Source organism: Oryza glaberrima, chromosome 5 (assembly GCF_000147395.1).
Source record: "Oryza glaberrima chromosome 5, OglaRS2, whole genome shotgun sequence".
Classification (NCBI taxonomy): Eukaryota; Viridiplantae; Streptophyta; class Magnoliopsida; order Poales; family Poaceae; genus Oryza; species Oryza glaberrima.
In genome coordinates, this window is record NC_068330.1 from 182,673 (window position 1) to 205,458 (window position 22,786).

A 22,786-nucleotide genomic window follows, 5' to 3' on the forward strand; every position below is an offset into this window, starting at 1 on the left:
TTAATCTTCAATCTTTTTTTTTGCCGGGACGGCGAAGAATGCCGACCGATGTATATTAAGGAAAAGGGGAAAAACTGTACAAATGCAGTGCGTCAGAGCACCGCCTTTACAACAAAAAGCAAATTACAAAGTCTGTAATCTTTCTAAAGCTGGCACTGCAGCAACATTCAACGAGGTAACTAGCCCTGCTGATTTCCAAGTTTCCCATTCATCACACATGGTCGCACACAACTGCGTGACCGACGAGGCCGTTCCCTCGAAAACCCGTGCGTTGCGCTCTTTCCAAATCAACCATGTAACGAGGATGACCCCGGCGTCAAACGTCTTGCGATCGATCTTCGCAACAGTTTGCCGGCAGCGAGCCACCAGCCGGCAAAGTCCGAGGACGGCGGCGAGCAGGAGAGGGTCAAACGAGCCTGAACCTGCACCCAAACTTGCTGCGAGAAGGTGCAGGCTTGGAAGATGTGTTGGCAGGACTCTCCATCCTTAGAACAAAGGTGACAAATTGGTGCAAGCTTCTAGCCTCGGCGCTACAGGTTATCAGCTGTTAAACAAGCATTGCGGACCGCAAGGAACATGAAGAACTTGCATCTTGCTGGTGCGTGGGATTTCCAGATAATCTTGCCGAGCGGGCAGGATGTTCTACCGGCCGAAAGGATAGAGTAGGCAGACCGCACCGAGAAGTCACCATTAGGTGCCGCCTTCCATATCATAGAGTCCGTACTTCTGGGGTCAAGAGAAATCCCGGCGATCACGTCCCAGAGCGCAAGGTATTCCCCCATCGCTTGGACAGACAGGCCGCCCCTAATATTTGCAATCTAGGAGTTGTTGCAGAGAGCGGCAGCCACTGTGATGTCACTCAGCTTGACGAAGGAGAAAAGAATTGGGAATCTGTACTGCACTGATCCTCCGTCTGGCAACAAGCTATCGCACCAAAACAAGGTAGAGGCTCCGTTCCCCAGCAGTACTTTGCTACCAGCGGCAAAGCAGTGCAGCGACTTTCTGTCAGCTAGAGGTGCAATGCGCGTCCAAGAACGCTCTGGCTCAGCGCGGCGCAGCCAAATCCACCGAGTGCGAAGCGCAATTCCTATTAGGCGTAGTGTAGACCCCCGTTTTTATAACAGGAATCATTCGTGTAAACAGTACCATTTCCCTGGATCAAGTAGTCTGGTACACACGAGTTCATAGCTGAAATACCAAAAGCTCATACACGAGAGTCTAGTGCTAATTATTACATCATAGGCCCGCAGGCATTGTCTTAAATTATCGGACCGAGCGATCCGGAATACATCCAAAAGCAGAAATAGATGAGGCAGCGGAATTCAGGCAGCGGCTTGCCATTGCCACAGGCAACGACCGTACTAAGACCTACTGAGCGCCATCGTCTTCATCTCCCTCCTGGTAGTAGGCATAGGGATCCTCCGAATCTTCATCTCCCGCTTCTGATTAATTTTATATTTGCAAGGGTGAGTACCAACCGTACTCAGCAAGTCATCACAGCAAGAATGCACATGATAGGGGTATTCAAAGGATGGCTATGGTTCCTTTGCACAAAGCCAATTTTGTGATTCTTTTCACAAGCCTAAGACCTAGCACAGACTGATCAAATTTTAGTACCAGTGTTTATATTAAACAATGACGGTTCTGTCCACCATCCATTGTGATCCCAAGGATAGCTTCCCGCCATTGAGTCGTCATGGTTTTCTGAGGACGTCCACATTCCCGCCTCTCAGGAAGTGGCTCCATCAGCATAAAAATCATCATGCAATATCCCATCCCTCACAAGTTAAAGAATTTAGAGTCTAGCCAAGTGTAATACATGTCCCGGTGCTCAATAACCGCGAGCACGGCTATTCGAATAGATTTGGTTTACTCACACTGCAGTGGATGTACACTTTACCCGCACTCCGCGACTGCCCAACACATGAGCCTCGTCTCAACCCATGAGACGCGTCACGGCAAAGCTTTTCGATAACCTCGCATTGGCAGTACCCGCTCCATGAACTTAAATCCTCATGCACTCTAGGCGTCCATGTTTCTAGCAGTGAGAGGAGTTCTGGCGCTCCCGGGAAGGAGAAGTCTCACACACATATTAAATTATGGTTCAAGTTAAGTTCTCTCTGTCACACACTCATGGCAGTCCTACCAATGGCGACACCGATGTAGGGCACGCCTCTCGGCCCTACCTCAACGGCTGTCCCACCGTAGCGCACCTGCCTCACTCAGGGGTGAACCATCTATGCAGGGATACTGCCTCCGCTCGGCTATCTAATCCGCTAGGTCTATACCCATACGAGAAGTACGGTTGTACGGGGGTCGTTTCATGCTTAACTTCATGGCTCGGTCCTTAATTGACCGGGGACGGTACTAGCCTTTTCCAGATACCACCCAAATCCTCCGTCCGCCCCAGTCGAAAACAGTTGTTTAATTTTATTTCCCCTTTCACAAATCATGTCTTCAACATCATGGCAATGTGGCGCTCATGTCTCCACATGCTGCATCTCAATTACCTTCCCAAAGGTAATTGCCCAAGCATATAGCATTTGATAAATATGAGTTTGCATGATTCTAGAATAGCATTTCTAAGCGATTGTCATAGTTGACTAGGGACTCATACGTAAACATGGTTACAAAGATTTAAGGGTAAACAATAATCAAGGCATGGCATAATCATAAGTGGGATGTTCATCATTGCATGCAATTTTATTTGTAAACAAAACAATTTCGCAATTGGGATCAACATGTTCAAGGAATAGTGATGACTTGCCTTGCTCAAAGTCTTGCGGGTCTTGGCCTTCACTTGGATCCGCAACTCCCTCGGGCTCTATAGCTACGTGCGAAAATTGATTTGAATTCGGTTAGAATTCAAATAAAAATCCAAATAAATCCAAATGGAAGTCGAACGCGAAAATCGATTCTTTTATATTAACTTTACTATTCGCGAACTAGGGCACACCCAATTTCGATTTATATATCCTAAACTATTTTGCGGGTATAAATATTTTGTTATCATAAGTTTTTAGTTTAATCTACCCGAGCATTATGTCCATATAATAGGTTAGAAATTTCTATCGCGAGCTAAATGTCGGACGGAATCCTAAAATTATCTTATAATATTATACGTTTTAATTTAGTCCATGACTAACGATTAAATATAATATACGTCTAAAAATTCCTAGCGATTAAATCCGAATTTCTACTGTGAATCGATTACTTATAGAGATTATCCAAAAATGATACATAATAGTCTATAAAAATTCATCTATTTGCTTAGTTATTAATTACATCTAAATTACTACCGCGAATTGATTTCTTATAGAAATTACCAAGAATAATCCATATTTTATATTAAATTTCACAATCCTACGACTATAACTAATCTATAACTAAATTCTAATTATTTTAGATTTTCTAAACTTCCCTAATTTCCCTCTAATTTCCTATTTATTTCCTTTTCTTTTTCTTATCTTTTTCTCTTCTTCTCTCTTTTCCTTCCTTCTTCCTCTCTCTTCTCTCTTTTCCTTTCTTCTTCCTCCTCCCGGCTCCTCCCTGCCTCTCTCTCTCTCGGCTCCCTCTCTCCCTACCCGAGCGGCGACGGCGGTGGACGCGAAGGGGGGAGAGGCGGCTCACCGGCAGTGGCGGCGACGATGACGACGGCGGCGGCGACGCGGACGACGGCGGCGCGGGTGGCGCGGTGGCTCAAAGCGGTGGCGCGGCGGCCTAATGCGGCGGCGCGGCGGCGTGGCGACGGCGGCGTGTGGAGGAGGGGAAGAGGGAGAGGAGGAGGGAATGGAGTAGGGGAGAATGGAGAGGGTGGGGGGGGGTATTTGTAGAGAGGGGAGGAGGAGAGGGGGAGGGCGGCGGCTTATGGCGACGCGACGGGCGGCGCGCAGCGCGGCAGGCGGCGATGGCGACGGGCGGGCGGCGCGGCGCGGGACGCGAGGCGGCGATGCGACGGGCGAGCGGCGCGGCAGGGCGCGGGGCGCGAGGCGACGACGCGACGGCCGAGCGACGCGTGGGCGCGGGGCGCAGGGCGGCGATGGCGATGGGCGGGTGGTGCAGCGCGGGACGGCGACGACGAAAGGACGATGGCGCGGCGACGGGACGAGCGCGCGGCGCGACGACGGGATGGGCGCGCGGCGCGGGGCGCGAGGCGGCGGTACGGGGCTCGAGGCGGCGGCACGGGGCGCGAGGCCGACGGCGATGCGACGGCGATGATGGCGACGGCGGCGCGGCGGGCGAGCGGCGCGCGGCGAGCGGCGCGCGGGCGGGGGAGGGGGGCGGGGCTAGGGGGACCGTGTCGAGCACCTGGAGTGCAATGAACAGTGACTTTTCTATTTTATCCCAATTTTAGCCCATTTTCTATTTAAATATAGCCCTATAAATTCCAATTTTTGCATAATTGAAGTTTACTCCATATTTGTGTTATCCTAATTAAAAATTTACCCTAATTTAATATCACCCATATTTCATTTATATAATTTATTTGAATTTTTAATTAGGGTTAATTCTTATTTCATCGTACCAAAATTTGATTATTGCTAATATGGTCGCGACAATATTTTATTTGTTTCCAATCTCACCTCGACCTTATTTTAAATTATATTCTATTTATTTATTTTACTTATTTAATTTTGGGTTTTATTCCTAATCAATTGTTCTTTATTTGCGATTTATGAACTCCGAAATCCGAATCCAACAAAATAGTCGAACAAAATCGGCATGATGCAATTTATTTAAAAAGTTTTTGAAAATCCATATTTTTAGTGTTTTGATTTCATCGGTCGATTTTTCAGGGTGTTACACGTAGGTTTCTGATCCCTAGTCCCCCTGCTCGATAGAGAGGCAAAGCTTCTCCCAAGCCACCAAGCTGCAAGAGCCCGCAGCATCTTCATCATCCTTCCAAAGGAAACCCCGGCATTTCTTCTCAATTTCGTTGATCGCCCAGGCTGGTAGTTCCAAGACGGACATGAAGTAGAGTGGGAGCGCCATTAACACATGCTTGATCAGGGCTAGACGGGCATCTGGAGATAAAAGCTTGGGCTTCCAGCCAGCCAAATTTTTGGCAAGCCTATCCATCATCGGTTGGATTTGCACTTTCGTCGGTTTACGCACAGAAAGCGGCAGCCCCAAGTAAACAATCGGCAGTTGCTTGATTGGGCATGTCAACACCTCTGTGACCTCTTCAATTTGAACATCAGTGCAATGGATCGGGGTCAACGAGCTCTTGGCTAGGTTGGAAACCAAGCCGGTGGCATCACCCATCAACTTGAGTATGAAGTGGATCATCAGCGCGTCCCGCCGAGAAGGATAGAAGAAGATGATGGCATCATCCACATAGATTGAGGCGCGAAGTGGCAAGGAACCCGTAGCAAGTGGGGAAAGCACGCCACGGCTCGCCGCCGTGGAGCAGAGAGCTGCAAACGCCTCCATCACAATGACGAAAAGCAACGGCGGGAGTGGATCCCCTTGCCTGAGTCCCCGAGCTAGCTTGATCCTTTGAGTGTCTCTACCATTGATGGTGACGGTGGTTGACGAAGTGAAAAGCAGAGCAGAAACACAGTCACGCCATCGAGCGCCGAAGCCCAAATGTCGAAGCAGCTCCAAAAGGAATTCCCAAGATACCGTATCAAAAGCTTTTGCGATGTCAATCTTCAACAGCATGGCAGGCGTTTTGGACCAATGCAACTTTTTAACTACACCATGAACGTAGAGGAAGTTCTCTTGTATTCTTCTGCGCTTAATAAAGGCCGACTGTGCAGGCCCGATCAATTCATCCATTCTCGGGGCGAGACGAAGTGCTAGAATTTTGGTCAGGATCTTGGCGAAACTGTGAATCAAACTAATTGGGCGAAAGTCAGTTAGTTGATTCGGGTCCTCTTTCTTGGGCAGGAGGATGATGGAAGCTGTGTTGACGAGATGTAGGTGCTGGGAATTCGCTCTCCACGCTAAGTTAAGGGCCGCAACCAAGTCATCTTTGATAATTCCCCAACAAACCTTGAAGAAGGTGGTGCTAAAACCATCTGGCCCCGGCGCCTTGTCACTTGGTGACGCCATGATCGCCTTTTTCACCTCATCCTCAGTGATGTCGCCCTCTAATTCAGAGAGATCGTGGGCCGCCAAACCAATCAAACCGAAATTAACGGACGCCGAAAGCGGACACGGCGTCCCCAAAATATTGAGGAAATAGTTGTATGCAGCCTGTAGCTTATCTTCTTCAGTGGTAGCATAGAGACAGAGGGTAGGAATTGCTTTCTTTCTTCGACGTGCATTGATCTTAAGGCGAAAAAATTGTGCCGTTGTGCCGCTATGCTTGAGGAATAACAACCTGGCTCGCTGACGGAGCCTAATGCGCTCCAGGGAGGCGAGAGCAAGGCATCGTCCCTTCAAGGTAGCACGCAGCGATCGCTCCTCTGCCGAGAGAAGCCGGTCGTCCTGGGCCTTGTCCAGCTGAAGAATAATTTCATGAGCCACTGCGAGCTGCTGCCGAAGTTCGTTGATTCGCCTAGCCCCCCACGAACGAAGAGATGTGGCAGTAGATTTCAACTTGAGATGGAGGGAGGAAACAGAGTTGGAGCCCGACGGCGCAGCCGCCCAAGCTTGCCGGACCACTTCCTCAAACCCATCTAGCTTGGTCCAGAAAGACTCAAACTTAAACTTTCTCGGACGGTGCATCATGTTATCGCAAGTCAAAAGCAGAGGGCAGTGGTCGGACGCGGACGAACTGAGAGCTTGCAAATGGGCATCCTGGAAAATTTTCTCCCATTCCCCACACTTTATCAATTTTGGTTAAGGTTGGCTGCTCTTGTTCACTGCTCCAAGTATACCGGCGCCTGAACTGATAAACTTCACGGAGCTCCAGAACGTCAATAGTTTGTCTAAACTTGTTAATCAGTCTGCGATTCACATTGCCATTGTTCTTGTCACCCTCCGAGGCCAACAAGTTAAAGTCACCAACCACACACCACGCCCCCACTGCAAGCTGCCCTACCACCAGCAGCTCCTCTAGAAAAAGGATTTTGTCGCCGTCGGACTGCGGCCCGTAGACATTGGTAAGCCTTCCAAATTACAAAATCTGAGAGAGAGAGCGACCACCTTCCTTTATGAAGGCAAGAAACAGAGAAGAGATCACTCCTCCAAGCCGTGAACAGGCCCCCTCAGGAATGAAATCCGCACAGTCTAACACAGGACCACAAGACTGGTTCTGCAACCGCTGGTCCAAAACAGCCAATTTAGACTCTTGACAACAAAACATGGACGCACTAGAAGTTCTAACAACATCAGCTACTAGGGACCTTTTGCCCCTAACATTCCAAACTAAAAGACTACAAGACATAGAGACTCATGGGCTTCCACCACCAGAAAACAGAGCAATCAGGCCGCCCCGCAGACAGGGATCGCCACGCTGCACAGCGCCGCAAGTGCCTGCACATGAGACGGCGCGAGGGGTGATTTAAACAGCTCCAGGTACCGCAAGAGGTCCTGCTCTTCAACCTTGTTCTCGTTGTCGACGACGCCGAGTCTTTTCATCACGACGCGTTGCGCCCTGGTGACCGAGACCGTTCTGAGCGGCGAGGCGTTCGCTACGTCGCTGGGCGAGAGCGGTGTCTTGGCTGCCGAGGCCTCTTCCCAAGGATGGATGTCGCCGGCGGACCGACAAGATCAGCCAATGCCTCAGCAGGGGCGAAGTCGGCCTCAGACATGGCGGCGGCAACTGAAGCACTGAGTGGCTGGCCAGGCTGCAAAGCTGGGCCACTCGTGGGTGAAGTGCGCTCCTCCAGCCCAGACCCAGACGGCTGAAGCGGGAAAGGTCATGGGCCTTGAAGTTCTCTCCGGCGGCAGTAGACTCGGTTTGGGCCGAAGAAGCGCCAATCCGGCCCATCTTGAGATTCCTGGGGGACGTCGTCGAAGTAAACAAGCAGACAGAAGAGAGGAAGCACGCACGCACTTGTGAGTTGTGAGTCTTCCACTAACGAGTTCAAGTCAAAGCGGTTGGCGCCAAAACTGCATACTCGATCCATCTGACTATATATACTTACTACACGTACCAACAACCAACTCAGGATATAAATTAACTCAGCAAGGAAAGGAAAGATTAAGATTGTATTGGATGGAAATGGCGCGCGCCGTCGTCCTGCTCCTGCTGGCGGTGGCGGCGTTGAGCTGCACTAGTGCGGCGGCGTCGGGGCCGAGCTGCCACGCCGACGACAGCGCCGCTCTGCTGGCCGTGAAGGCGGCCTTCAACAACGCCTCCTTCTTCGAGTACTGGACGCCCGAATTCCCCTGCTGCGACTGGTACGGCGTCGACTGCGGCGACGACTACCTCCCCTCCGACGACCGCGTCATCAGCCTCGCCATCACACGCGACGACAACATCACCGGCACCATCCCCGGCGACGCCATCGCCGGCCTCACCCGCCTCCGGGACATCACCTTCTTCAAGGTCCCAGGCATCACGGGCCCCATCCCCGCCGCGCTCGCCAACATCTCCGGCCTCAGGGTGCTCACCATCTCCCACACCGCCGTCTCCGGCCCCATCCCGTCCTTCATCGGTGACAAGTTCACCGACCTCGGAATCCTCGATCTCTCCTTCAACTCGCTCACCGGCGCCATCCCGGCGAGCCTCGCCAAGCCCCCGAAGCTGAACTCCATCGACCTCAGCCGCAACCGCCTCACCGGGAGCATCCCGCGGCTGCTGCTGAGCAAGGCCGGGCAGCAAGCGTTCCTGACGCTGTCCCACAACAACCTGACGGGGAGGATCCCGGCGGAGTTCGGCGCCGTCAACTTCGTGCAGATCGACCTGTCGCGCAACCAGCTCACCGGCGACGCGTCGATGCTGTTCGGGTCGGGGAAGAAGGAGCTCGTCAGCGCGTACCTGTCGCGCAACGCGCTGAGCTTCAACATGTCGCAGCTGCAGCTGCCGGAAGAGCTGAATTTCCTGGACGTGAGCCACAACTCCATCTACGGCAGCATCCCGGCGCAGATGGCCAACATGACGGACATACAGCTGCTCAACGTCAGCTACAACAGGCTCTGCGGCGAGGTGCCCACCGGCGGCAACATGCCCAGCTTCGACGCCTACTGCTTCCAGCACAACAAGTGCCTCTGCGGCGCGCCGCTTTCTCCCTGCACCCATTGATATGAGGACCATAATCATCCACCTACAATTAATGCAGTCTTAATTTGCTGCTTGCAATTAGTAATCGAATAATCCTAGCAAAGCAAAGCAAGCTAGGAGTAGTATATAAATAAGAACCTTCGATCGGTTCAGGTTCATGCGTGATGTAATGTTTTGTTCGTGCTTGATATGGAGTACCTATCTCAGGACACCAACACATAGTATGTACACCATTCGTTTCAAAAACAAATCAATTCCTAGCTACAAATTTAGACGTAGTGTTATCCAGATTAATTCATAGATAGGATTTGATTCTTTTTATAACGGAGGGAGTATGTTTTAAAGGTTGGGATCAGGTTTTTCTTTTTTGAATTAACCGATTTGATCGGAAGTCACCGATATACCGAAATTTTGAACAAAATTTAGTTAAATTTGAACAAATATTACCAAAATTCACAAAAAACTAAAAATTTTCAGCCGAAATAATATCGTATTAGAGGGGTTCAAAATGACCGAAATTTTGGAAATTTTAGTCCGAAATTTTCAACCCTGGTTGGGATGCCTGCGGGAAATAATGTCTGATTCATACTAAGAGTATGAAGCTACGTTTATATGGACATCTTTGGCATAGATTTGGATCCCAAGATTTGTCAAAGCTGGGTATTCTTAGGTTCAAAAACTATGGATGCAGATCGACGTTTACGTTGATAACGTTTAATATATCATTTTATTTTCATTTTAGATGAGTTTATTTTTAAAAAATTAAATCACTATAATTTAGCGTAAAAACTTTAAATATATCGTGATTTGAGATCTGAAATTCTGACAAACAGGACGAGAATTAGTGAATTGTGTTGGGCAGATGTAATAGCATATACAAAGATAGAGTCTGGTATGGGTTGTATGTATTGATACATAACACTAGAGACTAACATTCTATTTGAGATAACAAGACCTTTTAACCATTAATGCACCAGAATAATTTTTTTCTTCTTTTCTTTTCTCCACCCTTGTACAACAAAAATTCCTTTAATACAACATTTATCATCCTTCTTTTCTTTTCTTTTCTTCGCCCTTTGAGTCATTGTCATGCGTAGTAAAAATATTTTCTTTTCCTTCTCTCTTTCACATCACCAAATTTATTTCTTGTTATAAGGTAATAGAGAAAACCCGTTAATAAACACCGTTGTATCTAAAGAGGATATCAAGGCCCATCCAAGATTAGCGGAAGGGAAAGGCCAATTTGTTGGAGAATCCTCTTGAGTTTAAGATGGGCCGGGCCGGGCCGGGCGGATGGAGAGCCGTCGATTAAAAGGAAGGAGCCCCCGACCCCCGTCAGTCGTTTCATTCTCGCTCGCTGTCGCCCGCCCCTTCCCGCGCCGCCACCGCCGCCGCCGCCGCCATCCCACTAGCCCACCACCTCCTCCGCGCGCTGCAACCGCCAGCCCTCCCACCGCTTACTCTTTCTGTCCACCTCCCTCTGCGTCACGGGTACACCTCGAACCGCTCAGCCGCCGTTCCTATCTCCCCGGTCCCCCTTTATATATTATCTCCCGTTGCTTGCTGTCAAGAATCGAATCCAATAGACTTCAAGTTCGATCAAGTAATTCACCTCTACCTCTGCTTTTATTATATACTGTTTCATGTGTACAAAGTTAATTTGTAGTACGCCACAGTCGATTGTCCACTGCTTTCTTTAGCTTCCTATATCCTTCTCATCTTCTTTTAGCTATCCATGCTCTATGTATGGCCATAGCAGCTCATTTCTAGCTTGATGGGTGGTAAATCTGCTATAGAAACTCTGTCTTTCAATAATTTCAAAGGCAGATTTTGTATCACTATCTTTCAGGAATAATCAATTGGGTATAGCTAGCACCCTTCTTGATTATTTAGTGTTTAAATTTGGACAAAAGCAACGTGGTATTATTTGAGCTTAGCTATACTTTATCAAAAAAAACATCGCAAGTGCAAGTTTGGGATCATGCAAAGTCAATATCTAATTCCTGTACCATGTATTGCAGATCATCCTTTTTTTTTTCTTCACAAAAGTGATCCTTGGATTTCTTCAAACATGGCATCTCCGGGTGAAATGTCAGTAAGCAATCCATTACGCTTCCAAGGCTTTCCTTGTAATCTGGTAAGCGACCTTTGCACAACACTGGATGGATTTTTTTTCCCCATAACATTGTTGTGTTTCTTATGTGTCTACTCTCTATGTAGGGAAAAAGAAATGGTTTCATTGCTGCAAGGAGTTCTGGACTGAGAAGATCTCAGCAGTGCTTCCATAGACACCTTTGTTGGCCAGGTGTTCGAAGAGCTTCAGTTCCTAATGTCCGATTGCTGCCAACTCCTGGTGCTTTGGTTTCCAGGGGACTTGACAGTTCATTGGTTCACAAATCTGATAATGCATCAGAAGCTGGAGTTATTCAATTATATCGTATACCATATCTTCAAGACAGTGAGACAATTGAGCTGCTCAGGCAAGTGCAAGCAAAGGTTTCTTCTAATATTGTGGGTATAAAGACCGAACAATGCTTCAACATTCAATTGGATAATGCATTAGCTTCGGAGAAGCTTGCAACACTGCAGTGGCTCTTAGCAGAAACCTATGAACCTGATAAGTTACAAGCACAAAGCTTTCTGGAGGAGGAAGTCGCTAGGAACCCTTATAGTGTCATTGTTGAGGTTGGTCCCCGGATGACTTTTTCAACAGCGTTCTCAACCAATGCCGTCTCAATATGTAAATCTCTCTCATTGATGGAAGTAACTCGCTTGGAGAGATCAAGGAGATACCTTTTATGCTTGGATCCTGGCTATGGTCCACTTGATGAAAGCCAGCTTAACGACTTTACTGCTTTGGTTCATGATAGAATGACAGAGTGTGTTTATCCTAAGAAGCTCACATCATTTCATTCAGATGTAGTTCCTGAACCTGTCCGTATTGTTCCAGTCATTGAAAGGGGAAGAGAAGCTCTGGAAGAAATAAATGTGAAGATGGGACTTGCTTTTGATGAACAAGATATCAAGTACTATACCCACCTCTTCAGAGATGACATCAAACGGAACCCAACCACTGTTGAACTTTTCGACATTGCACAATCCAACAGTGAGCACAGCAGGCATTGGTTTTTTAATGGAAAGCTTGTGATAGATGGAGAGACCATGCCGAGAACCTTGTTTCAGTTAGTGAAGAGTCCCCTGAAAGCTAACCCCGATAATAACTCAGTCATCGGATTTAATGACAACTCAAGTGCAATAAAGGGATATCCAGCAAATCAGCTACGCCCAACAGTTCCAGGCTCCACTTCACCATTATCTGTTATGATGCGTGAGCTTGATATTTTATTCACAGCAGAAACCCATAATTTTCCATGTGCTGTGGCACCTTATCCAGGAGCTGAAACAGGTGCAGGTGGTCGCATAAGGGACACACATGCCACTGGAAAGGGTTCTTTTGTTGTTGCTTCTACTGCTGGCTATTGTGTTGGTAATCTCCGAATTGAAGGTGCATATGCACCCTGGGAGGATCCATCCTTTTCATATCCGTCGAATTTGGCCTCCCCTTTGCAAATTCTTATTGATGCTAGCGATGGCGCTTCTGACTATGGGAACAAGTTTGGTGAACCTCTAATTCAGGGATTTACTAGAAATTTTGGGACGAGGTTGCTTAATGGGGAACGGCGCGAGTGGCTGAAGCCAATAATGTTTAGTGGGGCAATCGGGCAAATTGACCATGCACATATATCTAAGGGGGATCCAGAAATTGGCATGCTAGTTGTGAAGATTGGTGGCCCAGCATACAGAATTGGTATGGGTGGTGGTGCTGCCTCCAGCATGGTTAGTGGACAAAATGATGCAGAGCTCGATTTCAATGCAGTACAGCGTGGAGATGCTGAAATGGCACAGAAATTATATCGTGTGGTCAGGGCATGCGCGGAAATGGGAGAGAGCAACCCTATCATCAGCATTCATGACCAGGGTGCTGGAGGAAACTGCAATGTGGTGAAGGAAATAATCTATCCTAAGGGCGCTGAAATTGATATACGTTCAATTGTTGTCGGTGATCATACATTGTCTGTCTTGGAGATATGGGGTGCTGAGTACCAGGAACAAGATGCACTTCTGGTGAAGCCTGAGAGCAGAAGCCTTTTAGAGTCACTTTGTGAAAGGGAAAGGGTTTCAATGGCTGTCATTGGGACAATCAATGGATGTGGAAAGATTGTTTTGATTGACAGTGCTGCTGTGGAGCATGCGAAGTTAAATGGCCTTCCTCCTCCAACCCCTGTTGAGGATCTCGAGCTTGAAAAGGTTCTAGGAGATATGCCCCAAAAGACCTTTGAATTCAAGCGAGTCTCTGTAGTCAGTGAGCCCTTAGATATTGCCCGTGGAGTAACAATCATGGATGCTCTGAAGCGAGTATTGAGTCTTCCATCTGTATGCTCTAAGCGTTTCTTAACCACAAAAGTTGACAGGTGTGTGACAGGTCTTGTTGCACAACAGCAGACAGTTGGACCTCTCCAACTTCCTCTTGCAGATGTGGCTGTGATCGCACAGACATACACTGATCTAACAGGTGGTGCCTGTGCCATTGGAGAACAGCCAACGAAAGGTTTACTTAATCCCAAGGCCATGGCAAGACTTGCTATTGGGGAGGCCTTGACTAATCTGGTTTGGGCTAAAGTTTCATCACTTTCTGATGTCAAAGCAAGTGGTAACTGGATGTATGCTGCAAAGCTTGATGGAGAAGGTGCAGATATGTATGATGCTGCTGTTGCATTGGCTGACTGCATGATTCAACTTGGTATTGCAATTGATGGGGGAAAGGACAGTCTTTCCATGGCAGCTCAATGTGATGGTGAGGTCGTCAAGGCTCCTGGAAATCTGGTCATCAGTGCTTATGTGACATGTCCTGATATAACATTGACGGTAACTCCTGATTTGAAGCTTGGCAAGGATGGAGTTTTGCTGCACATTGACCTCAGCAAAGGAAAGCGCCGGCTTGGTGGTTCTGCTCTTGCACAGGCTTTTGATCAAATTGGAAATGACTGCCCAGACATTGATGATGTCCTGTACTTGAAGAAAGCCTTTGAGGCCGTTCAGGAATTGCTTGGTGAGCGTCTTATTTCAGCTGGCCATGACATTAGTGATGGAGGTCTTATTGTGAGTGTTCTTGAGATGGCATTTGCTGGTAATTGCGGTGTTAAGCTGAACATTGACTCAGAAGATTCTAGCCTTCTTCAAGCACTATTTGCCGAGGAGCTTGGCCTTCTACTTGAAGTGCATTTGAAAGATCTGAGTGTTGTGAAACAAAAGCTTCAAGCAGGAGGCATTTCCGCTAATGTAATTGGAAAAGTTACAGCATCACCAGATATTGAGCTGGTTGTTGATGGCAGGCTGCATCTTAAGGAAAAAACTTCAGATCTCAGGGATATCTGGGAGGAAACAAGCTTCCAGCTTGAGGGGCTACAACGTCTGAAATCTTGTGTCAGACTTGAGAAAGAAGGATTAAAGCACAGAACATCACCATCATGGTCTTTGTCTTTCACTCCCAAATTTACAGATGAAAAACTGCTGACTGCATCCTCAAAGCCAAAAGTTGCCATCCTTCGTGAAGAAGGGAGCAATGGTGATAGGGAGATGGCTGCTGCATTCTATGCTGCTGGATTCGAACCATGGGATATCACAATGTCAGACCTCTTAGCTGGGAAGTCTTCTCTAGAGGATTACCGTGGGATTGCGTTTGTCGGTGGTTTTAGCTATGCAGATGTTCTTGATTCAGCTAAAGGTTGGGCTGCATCAATCAGGTTTAACCAACCCCTCATACAGCAGTTCCAGAATTTCTACAATAGGCCGGACACTTTCAGCCTTGGGGTGTGCAATGGTTGTCAGCTAATGGCTCTTCTTGGCTGGGTACCAGGATCAGATGTTGGAGGTTCTCTTGGTTCAGGTGGGGACATGTCCCAGCCAAGATTTATTCACAATGAATCTGGTCGTTTTGAGTGCCGGTTTACTAGTGTCTCTATAGGGGCCTCTCCTGCTATCATGTTCAAAGGAATGGAAGGTTCTACAATGGGCATTTGGAGTGCTCACGGTGAGGGGAGAGCTTTCTTCCCAGATGAAAATGTTCTAGCTAGTGTTGTAAAGTCTAACCTGGCTCCTGTGCGGTACTGTGACGATGCTAATAACATAACTGAAGTCTACCCATTCAATCCCAATGGCTCTCCACTTGGCATTGCAGCCCTTTGCTCCCCTGATGGAAGACATCTTGCTATGATGCCACACCCAGAGCGTTGCTTCATGATGTGGCAATATCCATGGTCTCCCAAGGATTGGCAGCTTGAGAAGAGTGGTCCCAGCCCCTGGCTGCGCATGTTCCAGAATGCTAGAGAATGGTGTTCATAATGCAGGTACAGCAGACTTGAATTCAGTTCTTAAGCATAAGGTTTTCCTTGCTGAACTCAGTTTCAGTTTAATACAGCCCTAGCGAGCTGCAAGTTAACTGAAACTACATGCCACTGTTACATTCAACATTGCTATCTTCATCAAATTACTATCTGCCGCTGTTTATTCAACATTGCTGTCTTCATCAAATGGCATGCGTAGTGATTTATGCTACTAATTAATCATGATTTGTATGTGCTATGAGTCATTTGTCTGGCATGGCAATATATGTGTTAGATATCCTGAGTCTTTGATTCTATAATACACTGTTCTGTTCCTGTTTCCAACTCAAGAAAACTTCAGTACATTGGTGGCTGGTGCTAGGCATGTTCAGTGTTCATGTAGGAATGAAGTACCAAATGACACCCAATTTTACTTTGTTTTTTCAGTTGTGTAACATACCGGGACCTAATTGATGGTCATATGATGACAGAAGCTTGGAGCTATGGACTCTTTTGGATACTTAAACCTTGCTGGTTCGATGCACTCAGCAGTCAGCATTGTTGTTACCGAGGATCGAATAAGTGGGTTCATCGAAATAATTAAAAGCAGATTCTGTGATTCTTGCTTGCAGCTTTGAGTTTTGCTGCTGGTTTGAAACTAGGAATCCTGTAAGGGTAGTAGTGTTTTATTAGGCAGAGGCGAGGAGGCCTCAGGCCTGCAATATGCTGGTAATGAGAATAATCATGTTGGCGCTGCAGTGCTGCTTTGGGAATTCTTTGACTAGCAGAAGAGGATACATGCCCGTAATTAAATGTAATGTGTTGTTCGATTATCCGGTGATACTAAATGTCATCTTTCTTCTGTGGCTATCCTTTTCAGGTTCTGCTATTGGATGCACAGCAATTTGCAGTCCTGCTGTTGATGAACCGTATTGTCGAAGGTAATATGGGATTATGGATTGTTGATTTTACAGGTGTAGATTTACATTTGATTGTACGCTTGTTTACCGGTTACTGTCAGTGGCTTTTGGGGGTTTTGTGTTGTTGTTTGACCACCCAACCCAACACCAAGAGGTTTCATTTCACCGTGCGATCGATACATATGGGGATAGACACAAGAGAATTGGAGAAGTCAAAAAGTTTTTTAAGCATTTGGGATGAATTAGTAATAGAACTTGTGTGCTGAGTTGTTTCAGGGACTAAATATCTTGTGTGCTGGATTGTCGTGCACTTGTGTTCAAATAATGCAGGTAGAAGTAGAACAAGGCACTTGGGGCAAGAGGACACAAATTGTAGAATGCGTCGTTTGATTGTTTTGTTCAAAGCGGTTGGCGCCAAACTCCTTCCATCTGAACAACTCGCCAATCTGATTACTCCCTCTCCGTCTACATATATATACCCCCACACCCACATCGTTCAAGATAAGCTGAGACAAAATCGATCGGAGGTCGAAATGGTGCGCGCCATCGGGCCCCTGCTCCTGCTCGCCCACGTGCTCGTGTTCGTGGTGTCCATTGCGGCGGCGGCGGCGCCCGTGCGACGGCCACGCTGCGACGCCGGCGACCGCGCCGCGCTACTCGCCGTGAAGGCGGCCTTCAACAACGCGTCCTACTTCCAGTCCTGGACGCCCGACATCGCCTGCTGCCACTGGTACGGCGTCGACTGCGGCGGCGACGACTACGACTACGACCCCACCGACGGCGACCGCGTCCTCAGCCTCGCCATCATACGCGATGACAACGTCACCGGCGGCATACCAGGCGACGCCATCGCCCGCCTCACCCGCCTCCAGGAGCTCATGTTCTTCAAGGTCCCCGGCGTCACCGGCCCCATCCCCGCCGCGCTCGCCACGCTCACAGCCCTCAGGGAGCTCACCATCTCCCGCACCGCCCTCTCCGGCTCCATCCCTTCCTTCATCGGCGACAAGTTCACCGCGCTCCAGTCTCTCGACCTCTCCTTCAACTCGCTCACCGGCGCCATCCCGGCGAGCCTCGCCAAGCCCCCGAAGCTCATCTCCATCGACCTCAGCCGCAACCAGCTCACCGGGAGCATCCCGCGGCTGCTGCTGAGCAAGGCCGGGCAGCAAGCGTTCCTGACGCTGTCACACAACAACCTGTCCGGGAGGATCCCGGCGGCGTTCGGCGCCGTCAACTTCGTGCAGATCGACCTGTCGCGAAACCAGCTCACCGGCGACGCGTCGATGCTGTTCGGGTCGGGGAAGAAGGAGCTCGGCAGCGTCTACCTGTCGCGCAACGCGCTGAGCTTCGACATGTCGGAGCTGCGGCTGCCGGAGCGGCTGAGCTTCCTGGACGTGAGCCACAACGCCATCCGCGGCGGCATCCCGGCGCAGGTGGCGAATCTGAGCAACCTGCAGCTGCTCAACGTCAGCTACAACAGGATGTGCGGCGAGGTGCCCACCGGCGGTAACATGGCGAGGTTCGACGCCTACTGCTTCCAGCACAACAAGTGCCTCTGCGGTGCGCCGCTCGCCGCCTGCCATTGATGTTTGATCCAGACCTTGAAACTGTAACCACTACTGTACTGTAGTAATAATCACTGAGCAATACCAAAAACTATAGGATAAATTAATGAAGAAGCAACCAGCTAATGCTAATAATTAAGGTCCATTCTTGATGAACATGAGTGAAATTTAGTGTCAATCAATCTTTTGAGTGTATGTCCATACTGATACTTTGAGCTGAGCAGCCAGCCTGGTGGCAAAGCAAAGTCCATCTTTGGTCAGCATGCATGCAGATGCAGATGGAGGTGCAGCATACTATATTTGACTTCAATTTTGACCTCCTCACTTGTGCTTTGGTTGATCTTTTGCAAATTAATTTCCAATGACAGTGCTAATCCTCCTAACCAAACTCAATAATTCGATCAGATTAGCTAGCCCCATGAATATATAGCCAGTCCCATGGCCATGGAAATGGAAATGCTGCTTGCTAAGAATAAGATGCTCCTCCTCATGCTCTCCACTCTCCTCGAAGCAATGCCACCCCAGCGACAGGGCGGCAACCACCTCTCCGGGAGCATCAGCATCCCGGCGGAGTTCGCCGCCGTCAACTTGGCGCGCATCGACCTGTCAGCTCACCGGCGGCGCTGTTCGATCGGGCGAGGGAAGGCCGCGCAGGCCATCGACGTGTCGCGCAACGCGTTGGAGTTGGAGTTGGAGCTGCCGGAGCAGGTGGTCACCGTGGACGTGAGCCACAACATGCATCATCTACGGCGACGAAGCTGAGCAGGCTGCAGGTGTTCAACGTCAGCCTCTGCGGCGAGGTGCCGACGGGCGTGGCGAGCTTCGACGGCGACGTACGTGTACAGCCTGCAGCACAACGAGTGCCTCTGTGGACCTCCGCTTGCGCCCTGCCATTCACCACCAATAATCGAGCTTGCTGATTGAGAATACGATCTATCTTTAATTGAACCACATGGGATTACAAAATCTTTATAAAATATCACTACCAAGTACTAGTGCTTTGATTGGGATTTTGGTCATGTTTAGTTACTCCTCCAAAATTTTCCAAAACTTTTACATATACGAACGCATATTTAAAATATTAAACATAGAGTAATAACAAAACAAATTGCAGATTCCACCTGTAAACATTAATCCGTCATTAGTAAATATTTAATGTAGCACCATATCGTCAAATCATAGCGTAATTAGGCTCAAAAGATTCGTCTCGTAATTTACATGCAAACTGTGCAATTGGTTTTTTTCGTTCACATTTAATGCTCTATGCATGTCTTCAAACATTTGATGTCATGGAATTTTTGAAAGTTTGAATGGAATTAAACACAGCCTGTGTTATTTTTGGATGAGCTTTGATTGGTACTTTAGAGGGAAGTGGAGTGGATAAGAAATGTATACAACTGAACTGTGTTCAGCATACTCCATTTCTAATTTGGTGGAGAACAAATATTTATACTACCTCTCTCCCAACAATTCATAGGTTATTGAATGATGCCTTATTTCACAAACTCCATTTCATATTTACTCCCTCTGTCACAAAATAACTCAACCTAGGATGGGATGTGACTCTATCTGGACAGTCACATCTCATTCTAAGTTGAGTTGTTTTAGAACAGTGGGAGTACAACTTAACTACAGGTGACTCCCAAAAGATAGCCCAAATTCGCCGGGATATATAATGATGATCTGGGTGGTCTATCTCTGCCTCAAAATGAAGGCACAATAAAATTGACCGCACCTTCCAAAAGTGCTCCTCGAGGAAATCAAGCAAGAGCGCTAACACAAATATTTAAACTACATCGAAATACTAATCCAAGAGTGTGCACCCAACCTCCAACACAAACATTATCATCTGAAACATGATGGTTTCTTTTCTTTAGGCCTCAGATAACAAGTACAAAAATGCATACTCTGCCAACATATCCCAATTTTTCAGTCGTGCGAATGAAAAACAAACAAAACAGCATTTTAAGTCAGACTCCCAGATGCTCCAACTACATGGAAATTACAGGATTTGGGCGGCGGTGTTCAACTTCTCGGCTATGCTAATCTGTGTCCTTGTGATGCTTGACAGGTACACCAGTGCAAGATTATCCTGCATCACCAAATGGTGCAATGATTATGTACAAGAAAATTGAAAATGATATTCATTTACTCACATACCGACAAGCTAAAGCACTAACCTGAATCCTGTCATTGAAAAGCTTGTCAAAAGCAGCTGGTGACAATTTTGGCATTGAAGCAACAGCATCAGAGATGAATCTCCCAATTTTATTGTCCGGTGCTACACGCCCCTCCTACATAGGGGTGGAAAAAGCCTTTTTAACACTGCACTACATAAGAAATAAGAGAATTTTGCCCCAAAAGGTTCTTACCACGACATCATCAACATATTTGTAGATCTCGTCAATAAGGACATACAGCTTTTCCATGGAGGATTCCATTCCTTCCAGATCATTGGGGAGCTTCTCCACAATTGTAGATTTCAGGATGTCAACTGTCACAAAAGCAATAATAATGACCAACACGAAATAAATGAATGTACAACCAAGACAAATGCAAAAACACAGAATAGTTTTCCTCCAACAGGAAATAAATGTTCCACAATATTAATGCCCTCCAGTATTTGGATAACTAAAACAAAAGGAAATTATAAATATTCAAGCCATAAGGATTTCAAAGCTGCCAAAAGAAGACTTTTTTTTTTTTTGCTTCAGGTTTTGGAGGCCCCATATAGATTTCTAGTGATAACATATAAACCTGTTAATTCAATGTTGTATACCTCTCATCCTAAGAACTTAAGATCTTACTGTATAACATATAAATTGTGTAGAGTAAACTTTCAGGTTAATGGGGAAAAAATATGGGTCAGCAATGATGAATGTGAGACATACATCCAACTTTTCCTGCTTCAAGCATCCTCAGATCAAGGGGAATCTCTTGGAACTGCGCAGCAAGGTGCCTATCTCCAAGAGACAGGTTGGATGAGATATAGGCTTTGATTGAAGCATCGCCCCTTGTGAACCCAGTGTCAACAGTGAGATGAATGGGGCTCTGTACTTCTCTTGAGTAAAAATCATGGATAAGCGTACTTCCCCCAGAAACACCGAAGCCAGTCGAGAACCTGCATACAGATGTACTGTATTACTGCTCATTCATTTTTTGAAATGTTTCTTTCCTACTCTGAAAGAAAACAAATTACAGTTATAACAGCAACTCTAAGTTTGCATTGTGGGTACTGTTAATTGTCGCACAGCACTAGGTAAAAACAGGACATAATCATGAGTAACAGGGAAATCATTGCGATTGTTCTAGCTGATATCAAACCTAACAGAACCAGTGAGATTTAGATGTGCTGTGTGTGTGTATTGAGCATGATTGGACAAGTTAATCCACTCAAACTAGTTCACTCTTAATGTTGTACTAACTACTAGCAGGGACAGAAGCAATATCATAGTGGTACATCATCACCAATGAGGGGAGAATAGGAGAATAGAAGAAAAGAAGAGGGTTTACCATCCAACAATGACTTCCTTGGGGTTGACCTTGTGGTGCGACGCATACATGTTGTGGTGGTACTCGATGTCGAGAGCAACCTTAACATTAGAAAGGCAAGTTCAGGGAATCAATGGAAGAAGAAGTAAAACCCTAGATCTGATGATGCCGGGCGGAAGGAGAAGAGAGATATTTATAGTTTACCTGGTCGGGGGACTCGTTGTGGGGGACGACGTAGGAGTTGCGGACATGGACGGTGCCGTCGGGGAGGACGGAGCCGAGGAGGGTGCCGATGACGCGCTCCGCCTGGTCGGGGCGGCGCACGTAGCTGTCGCAGATGTTGAACACGACGACCGCCTCCACCCGGGCGGACGTCGACGAGGTAGAGGGGAAGAGGAGAACGGGGCCCTCCGCCGCAGCCATCGCCAATGCTTCTTTCTTCTCTCTTCTTCCTCTTCTGCTTCGGCGGCGGCGGAAGGAAGGAGACGAGCAAAGCTTCTCTTTCTGATTAGGGTTTTATTCGTTGGTTGGTTCGTGTCTTTAAGATTCGGGTTTTATATATTGCTCCCTGGAGAACGGCATAATTTCTGCCTCAATCCCTCCTTCTCTCTTTCCTTTTTTTTTTTTTACTGTATTGAATTGGGTCCCAAGATTTTGTTTTTTTACATGGCAGCCCAGTTATTTTTACATGCCCCACCGTTATGCCAAAACTTATTATAAGTCGTAACAGTTTATTAGCGATTAAAAAATAAAACTTTTATTCATGTGTTCTTAGCTATTTAAAAGTAAATACTATATTGAAAAATCTTAAAATAAAATTTAAAATTGAGTTTTAAAATTCAAATTTTAACTTTAATTTATTCTTTTTACATATGAGTAACCAATAGGGCTCCTACATGTTTGCACACTTTTTTTTAACAAAAAAAAAGATAACGATGGCACTTAATTGATTAAGTAGCATCAATACAGAGGATCTCACGAATAAACTCCCGAGTGACAGTAGATAACCATTAGAGCATGATAATAGTATAGCTCACTTCCTACTATTAGTTCATCTTAAAGTCAATATATATAATAATTAGCTATAAGGTTGGCTACAATTTTCTTCTCCGCTCTCTATCTCTCACTTATACATTTAATGTATTTGTCTTGGAGATTGTGTTAAGCTAGCTCTTGCATGAGAACCAACACCCTTGTTTTTTTGCTACCTCTCTCCTCCACATAAGCTTATAGTACACTTATAGCTCATTATTATACTTGCTCTTAGGCTGAGACAGACGAACTAAAGTGCGTGCCACCAAGTACAAGCGA

At 47.1% G+C, this 22,786-nt stretch overlaps 5 protein-coding genes across 6 annotated transcripts; 4 read left to right on the forward strand and 1 right to left on the reverse strand.

Annotated features, from left to right (window-relative positions):
- The first annotated feature begins 8,110 nt into the window (after positions 1 to 8,110).
- On the forward strand, positions 8,111 to 9,150 carry LOC127773269 (polygalacturonase inhibitor-like). The gene has a single exon (XM_052299309.1). It carries the CDS (start codon positions 8,111 to 8,113, stop codon positions 9,137 to 9,139), a length of 1,029 nt encoding a protein of 342 aa, XP_052155269.1. The 3' UTR covers positions 9,140 to 9,150.
- A 1,321-nt stretch (positions 9,151 to 10,471) lies between these two features.
- Positions 10,472 to 16,332, forward strand: LOC127773267 (probable phosphoribosylformylglycinamidine synthase, chloroplastic/mitochondrial). Of its 2 annotated transcripts, none has more exons than XM_052299305.1 (4): positions 10,472 to 10,721; positions 11,140 to 11,255; positions 11,339 to 15,525; positions 15,949 to 16,332. In XM_052299305.1, exons 2-3 carry the CDS (start codon positions 11,190 to 11,192, stop codon positions 15,518 to 15,520), a joined length of 4,248 nt encoding a protein of 1,415 aa, XP_052155265.1. In that variant the 5' UTR covers positions 10,472 to 10,721; positions 11,140 to 11,189; the 3' UTR covers positions 15,521 to 15,525; positions 15,949 to 16,332. The 2 variants fall into 2 exon arrangements, with proteins under 2 accessions (XP_052155265.1, XP_052155266.1); XM_052299306.1 differs by having other exon boundaries at positions 15,993 to 16,332.
- Positions 16,333 to 16,348: 16 nt separating this feature from the next.
- On the forward strand, positions 16,349 to 18,183 carry LOC127773268 (polygalacturonase inhibitor 1-like). Its single transcript, XM_052299308.1, has 2 exons — positions 16,349 to 16,442; positions 16,752 to 18,183. The coding sequence occupies exons 1-2, from the start codon at positions 16,349 to 16,351 to the stop codon at positions 18,002 to 18,004; spliced, it is 1,347 nt and encodes a 448-aa protein (XP_052155268.1). The 3' UTR covers positions 18,005 to 18,183.
- Positions 18,184 to 18,421: 238 nt separating this feature from the next.
- Positions 18,422 to 18,745, forward strand: LOC127773346 (uncharacterized). Its single transcript, XM_052299411.1, has one exon. It carries the CDS (start codon positions 18,422 to 18,424, stop codon positions 18,743 to 18,745), a length of 324 nt encoding a protein of 107 aa, XP_052155371.1.
- Positions 18,746 to 19,801: 1,056 nt separating this feature from the next.
- Positions 19,802 to 21,994, reverse strand: LOC127772634 (eukaryotic translation initiation factor 3 subunit F). The gene is made up of 6 exons (XM_052298586.1): positions 21,680 to 21,994; positions 21,497 to 21,576; positions 20,875 to 21,104; positions 20,356 to 20,477; positions 20,164 to 20,277; positions 19,802 to 20,075 (listed from the first exon to the last, which is right to left on the reverse strand). Exons 1-6 carry the CDS (start codon positions 21,896 to 21,898, stop codon positions 19,986 to 19,988), a joined length of 855 nt encoding a protein of 284 aa, XP_052154546.1. The 5' UTR covers positions 21,899 to 21,994; the 3' UTR covers positions 19,802 to 19,985.
- Between the last annotated feature and the right edge of the window lie 792 nt (positions 21,995 to 22,786).

Coding starts and splice junctions, on each gene's coding strand:
- LOC127773269 (XM_052299309.1), top strand. CDS start 8,111: ATGGAAATGGCGCGCGCCGTCGTCCTGCTCCTGCTGGCGGTGGCGGCG.
- LOC127773267 (XM_052299305.1), top strand. CDS start 11,190: ATGGCATCTCCGGGTGAAATGTCAGTAAGCAATCCATTACGCTTCCAA. Junction 11,256..11,338: donor AAGGCTTTCCTTGTAATCTG/GTAAGCGACCTT, acceptor CTCTCTATGTAG/GGAAAAAGAAATGGTTTCAT.
- LOC127773268 (XM_052299308.1), top strand. CDS start 16,349: ATGTCATCTTTCTTCTGTGGCTATCCTTTTCAGGTTCTGCTATTGGAT. Junction 16,443..16,751: donor GATGAACCGTATTGTCGAAG/GTAATATGGGAT, acceptor CAAATAATGCAG/GTAGAAGTAGAACAAGGCAC.
- LOC127773346 (XM_052299411.1), top strand. CDS start 18,422: ATGGCCATGGAAATGGAAATGCTGCTTGCTAAGAATAAGATGCTCCTC.
- LOC127772634 (XM_052298586.1), bottom strand. CDS start 21,898: ATGGCTGCGGCGGAGGGCCCCGTTCTCCTCTTCCCCTCTACCTCGTCG. Junction 21,105..21,496: donor AAGGAAGTCATTGTTGGATG/GTAAACCCTCTT, acceptor ATCTGTATGCAG/GTTCTCGACTGGCTTCGGTG. Junction 20,278..20,355: donor AATATGTTGATGATGTCGTG/GTAAGAACCTTT, acceptor ACCCCTATGTAG/GAGGGGCGTGTAGCACCGGA.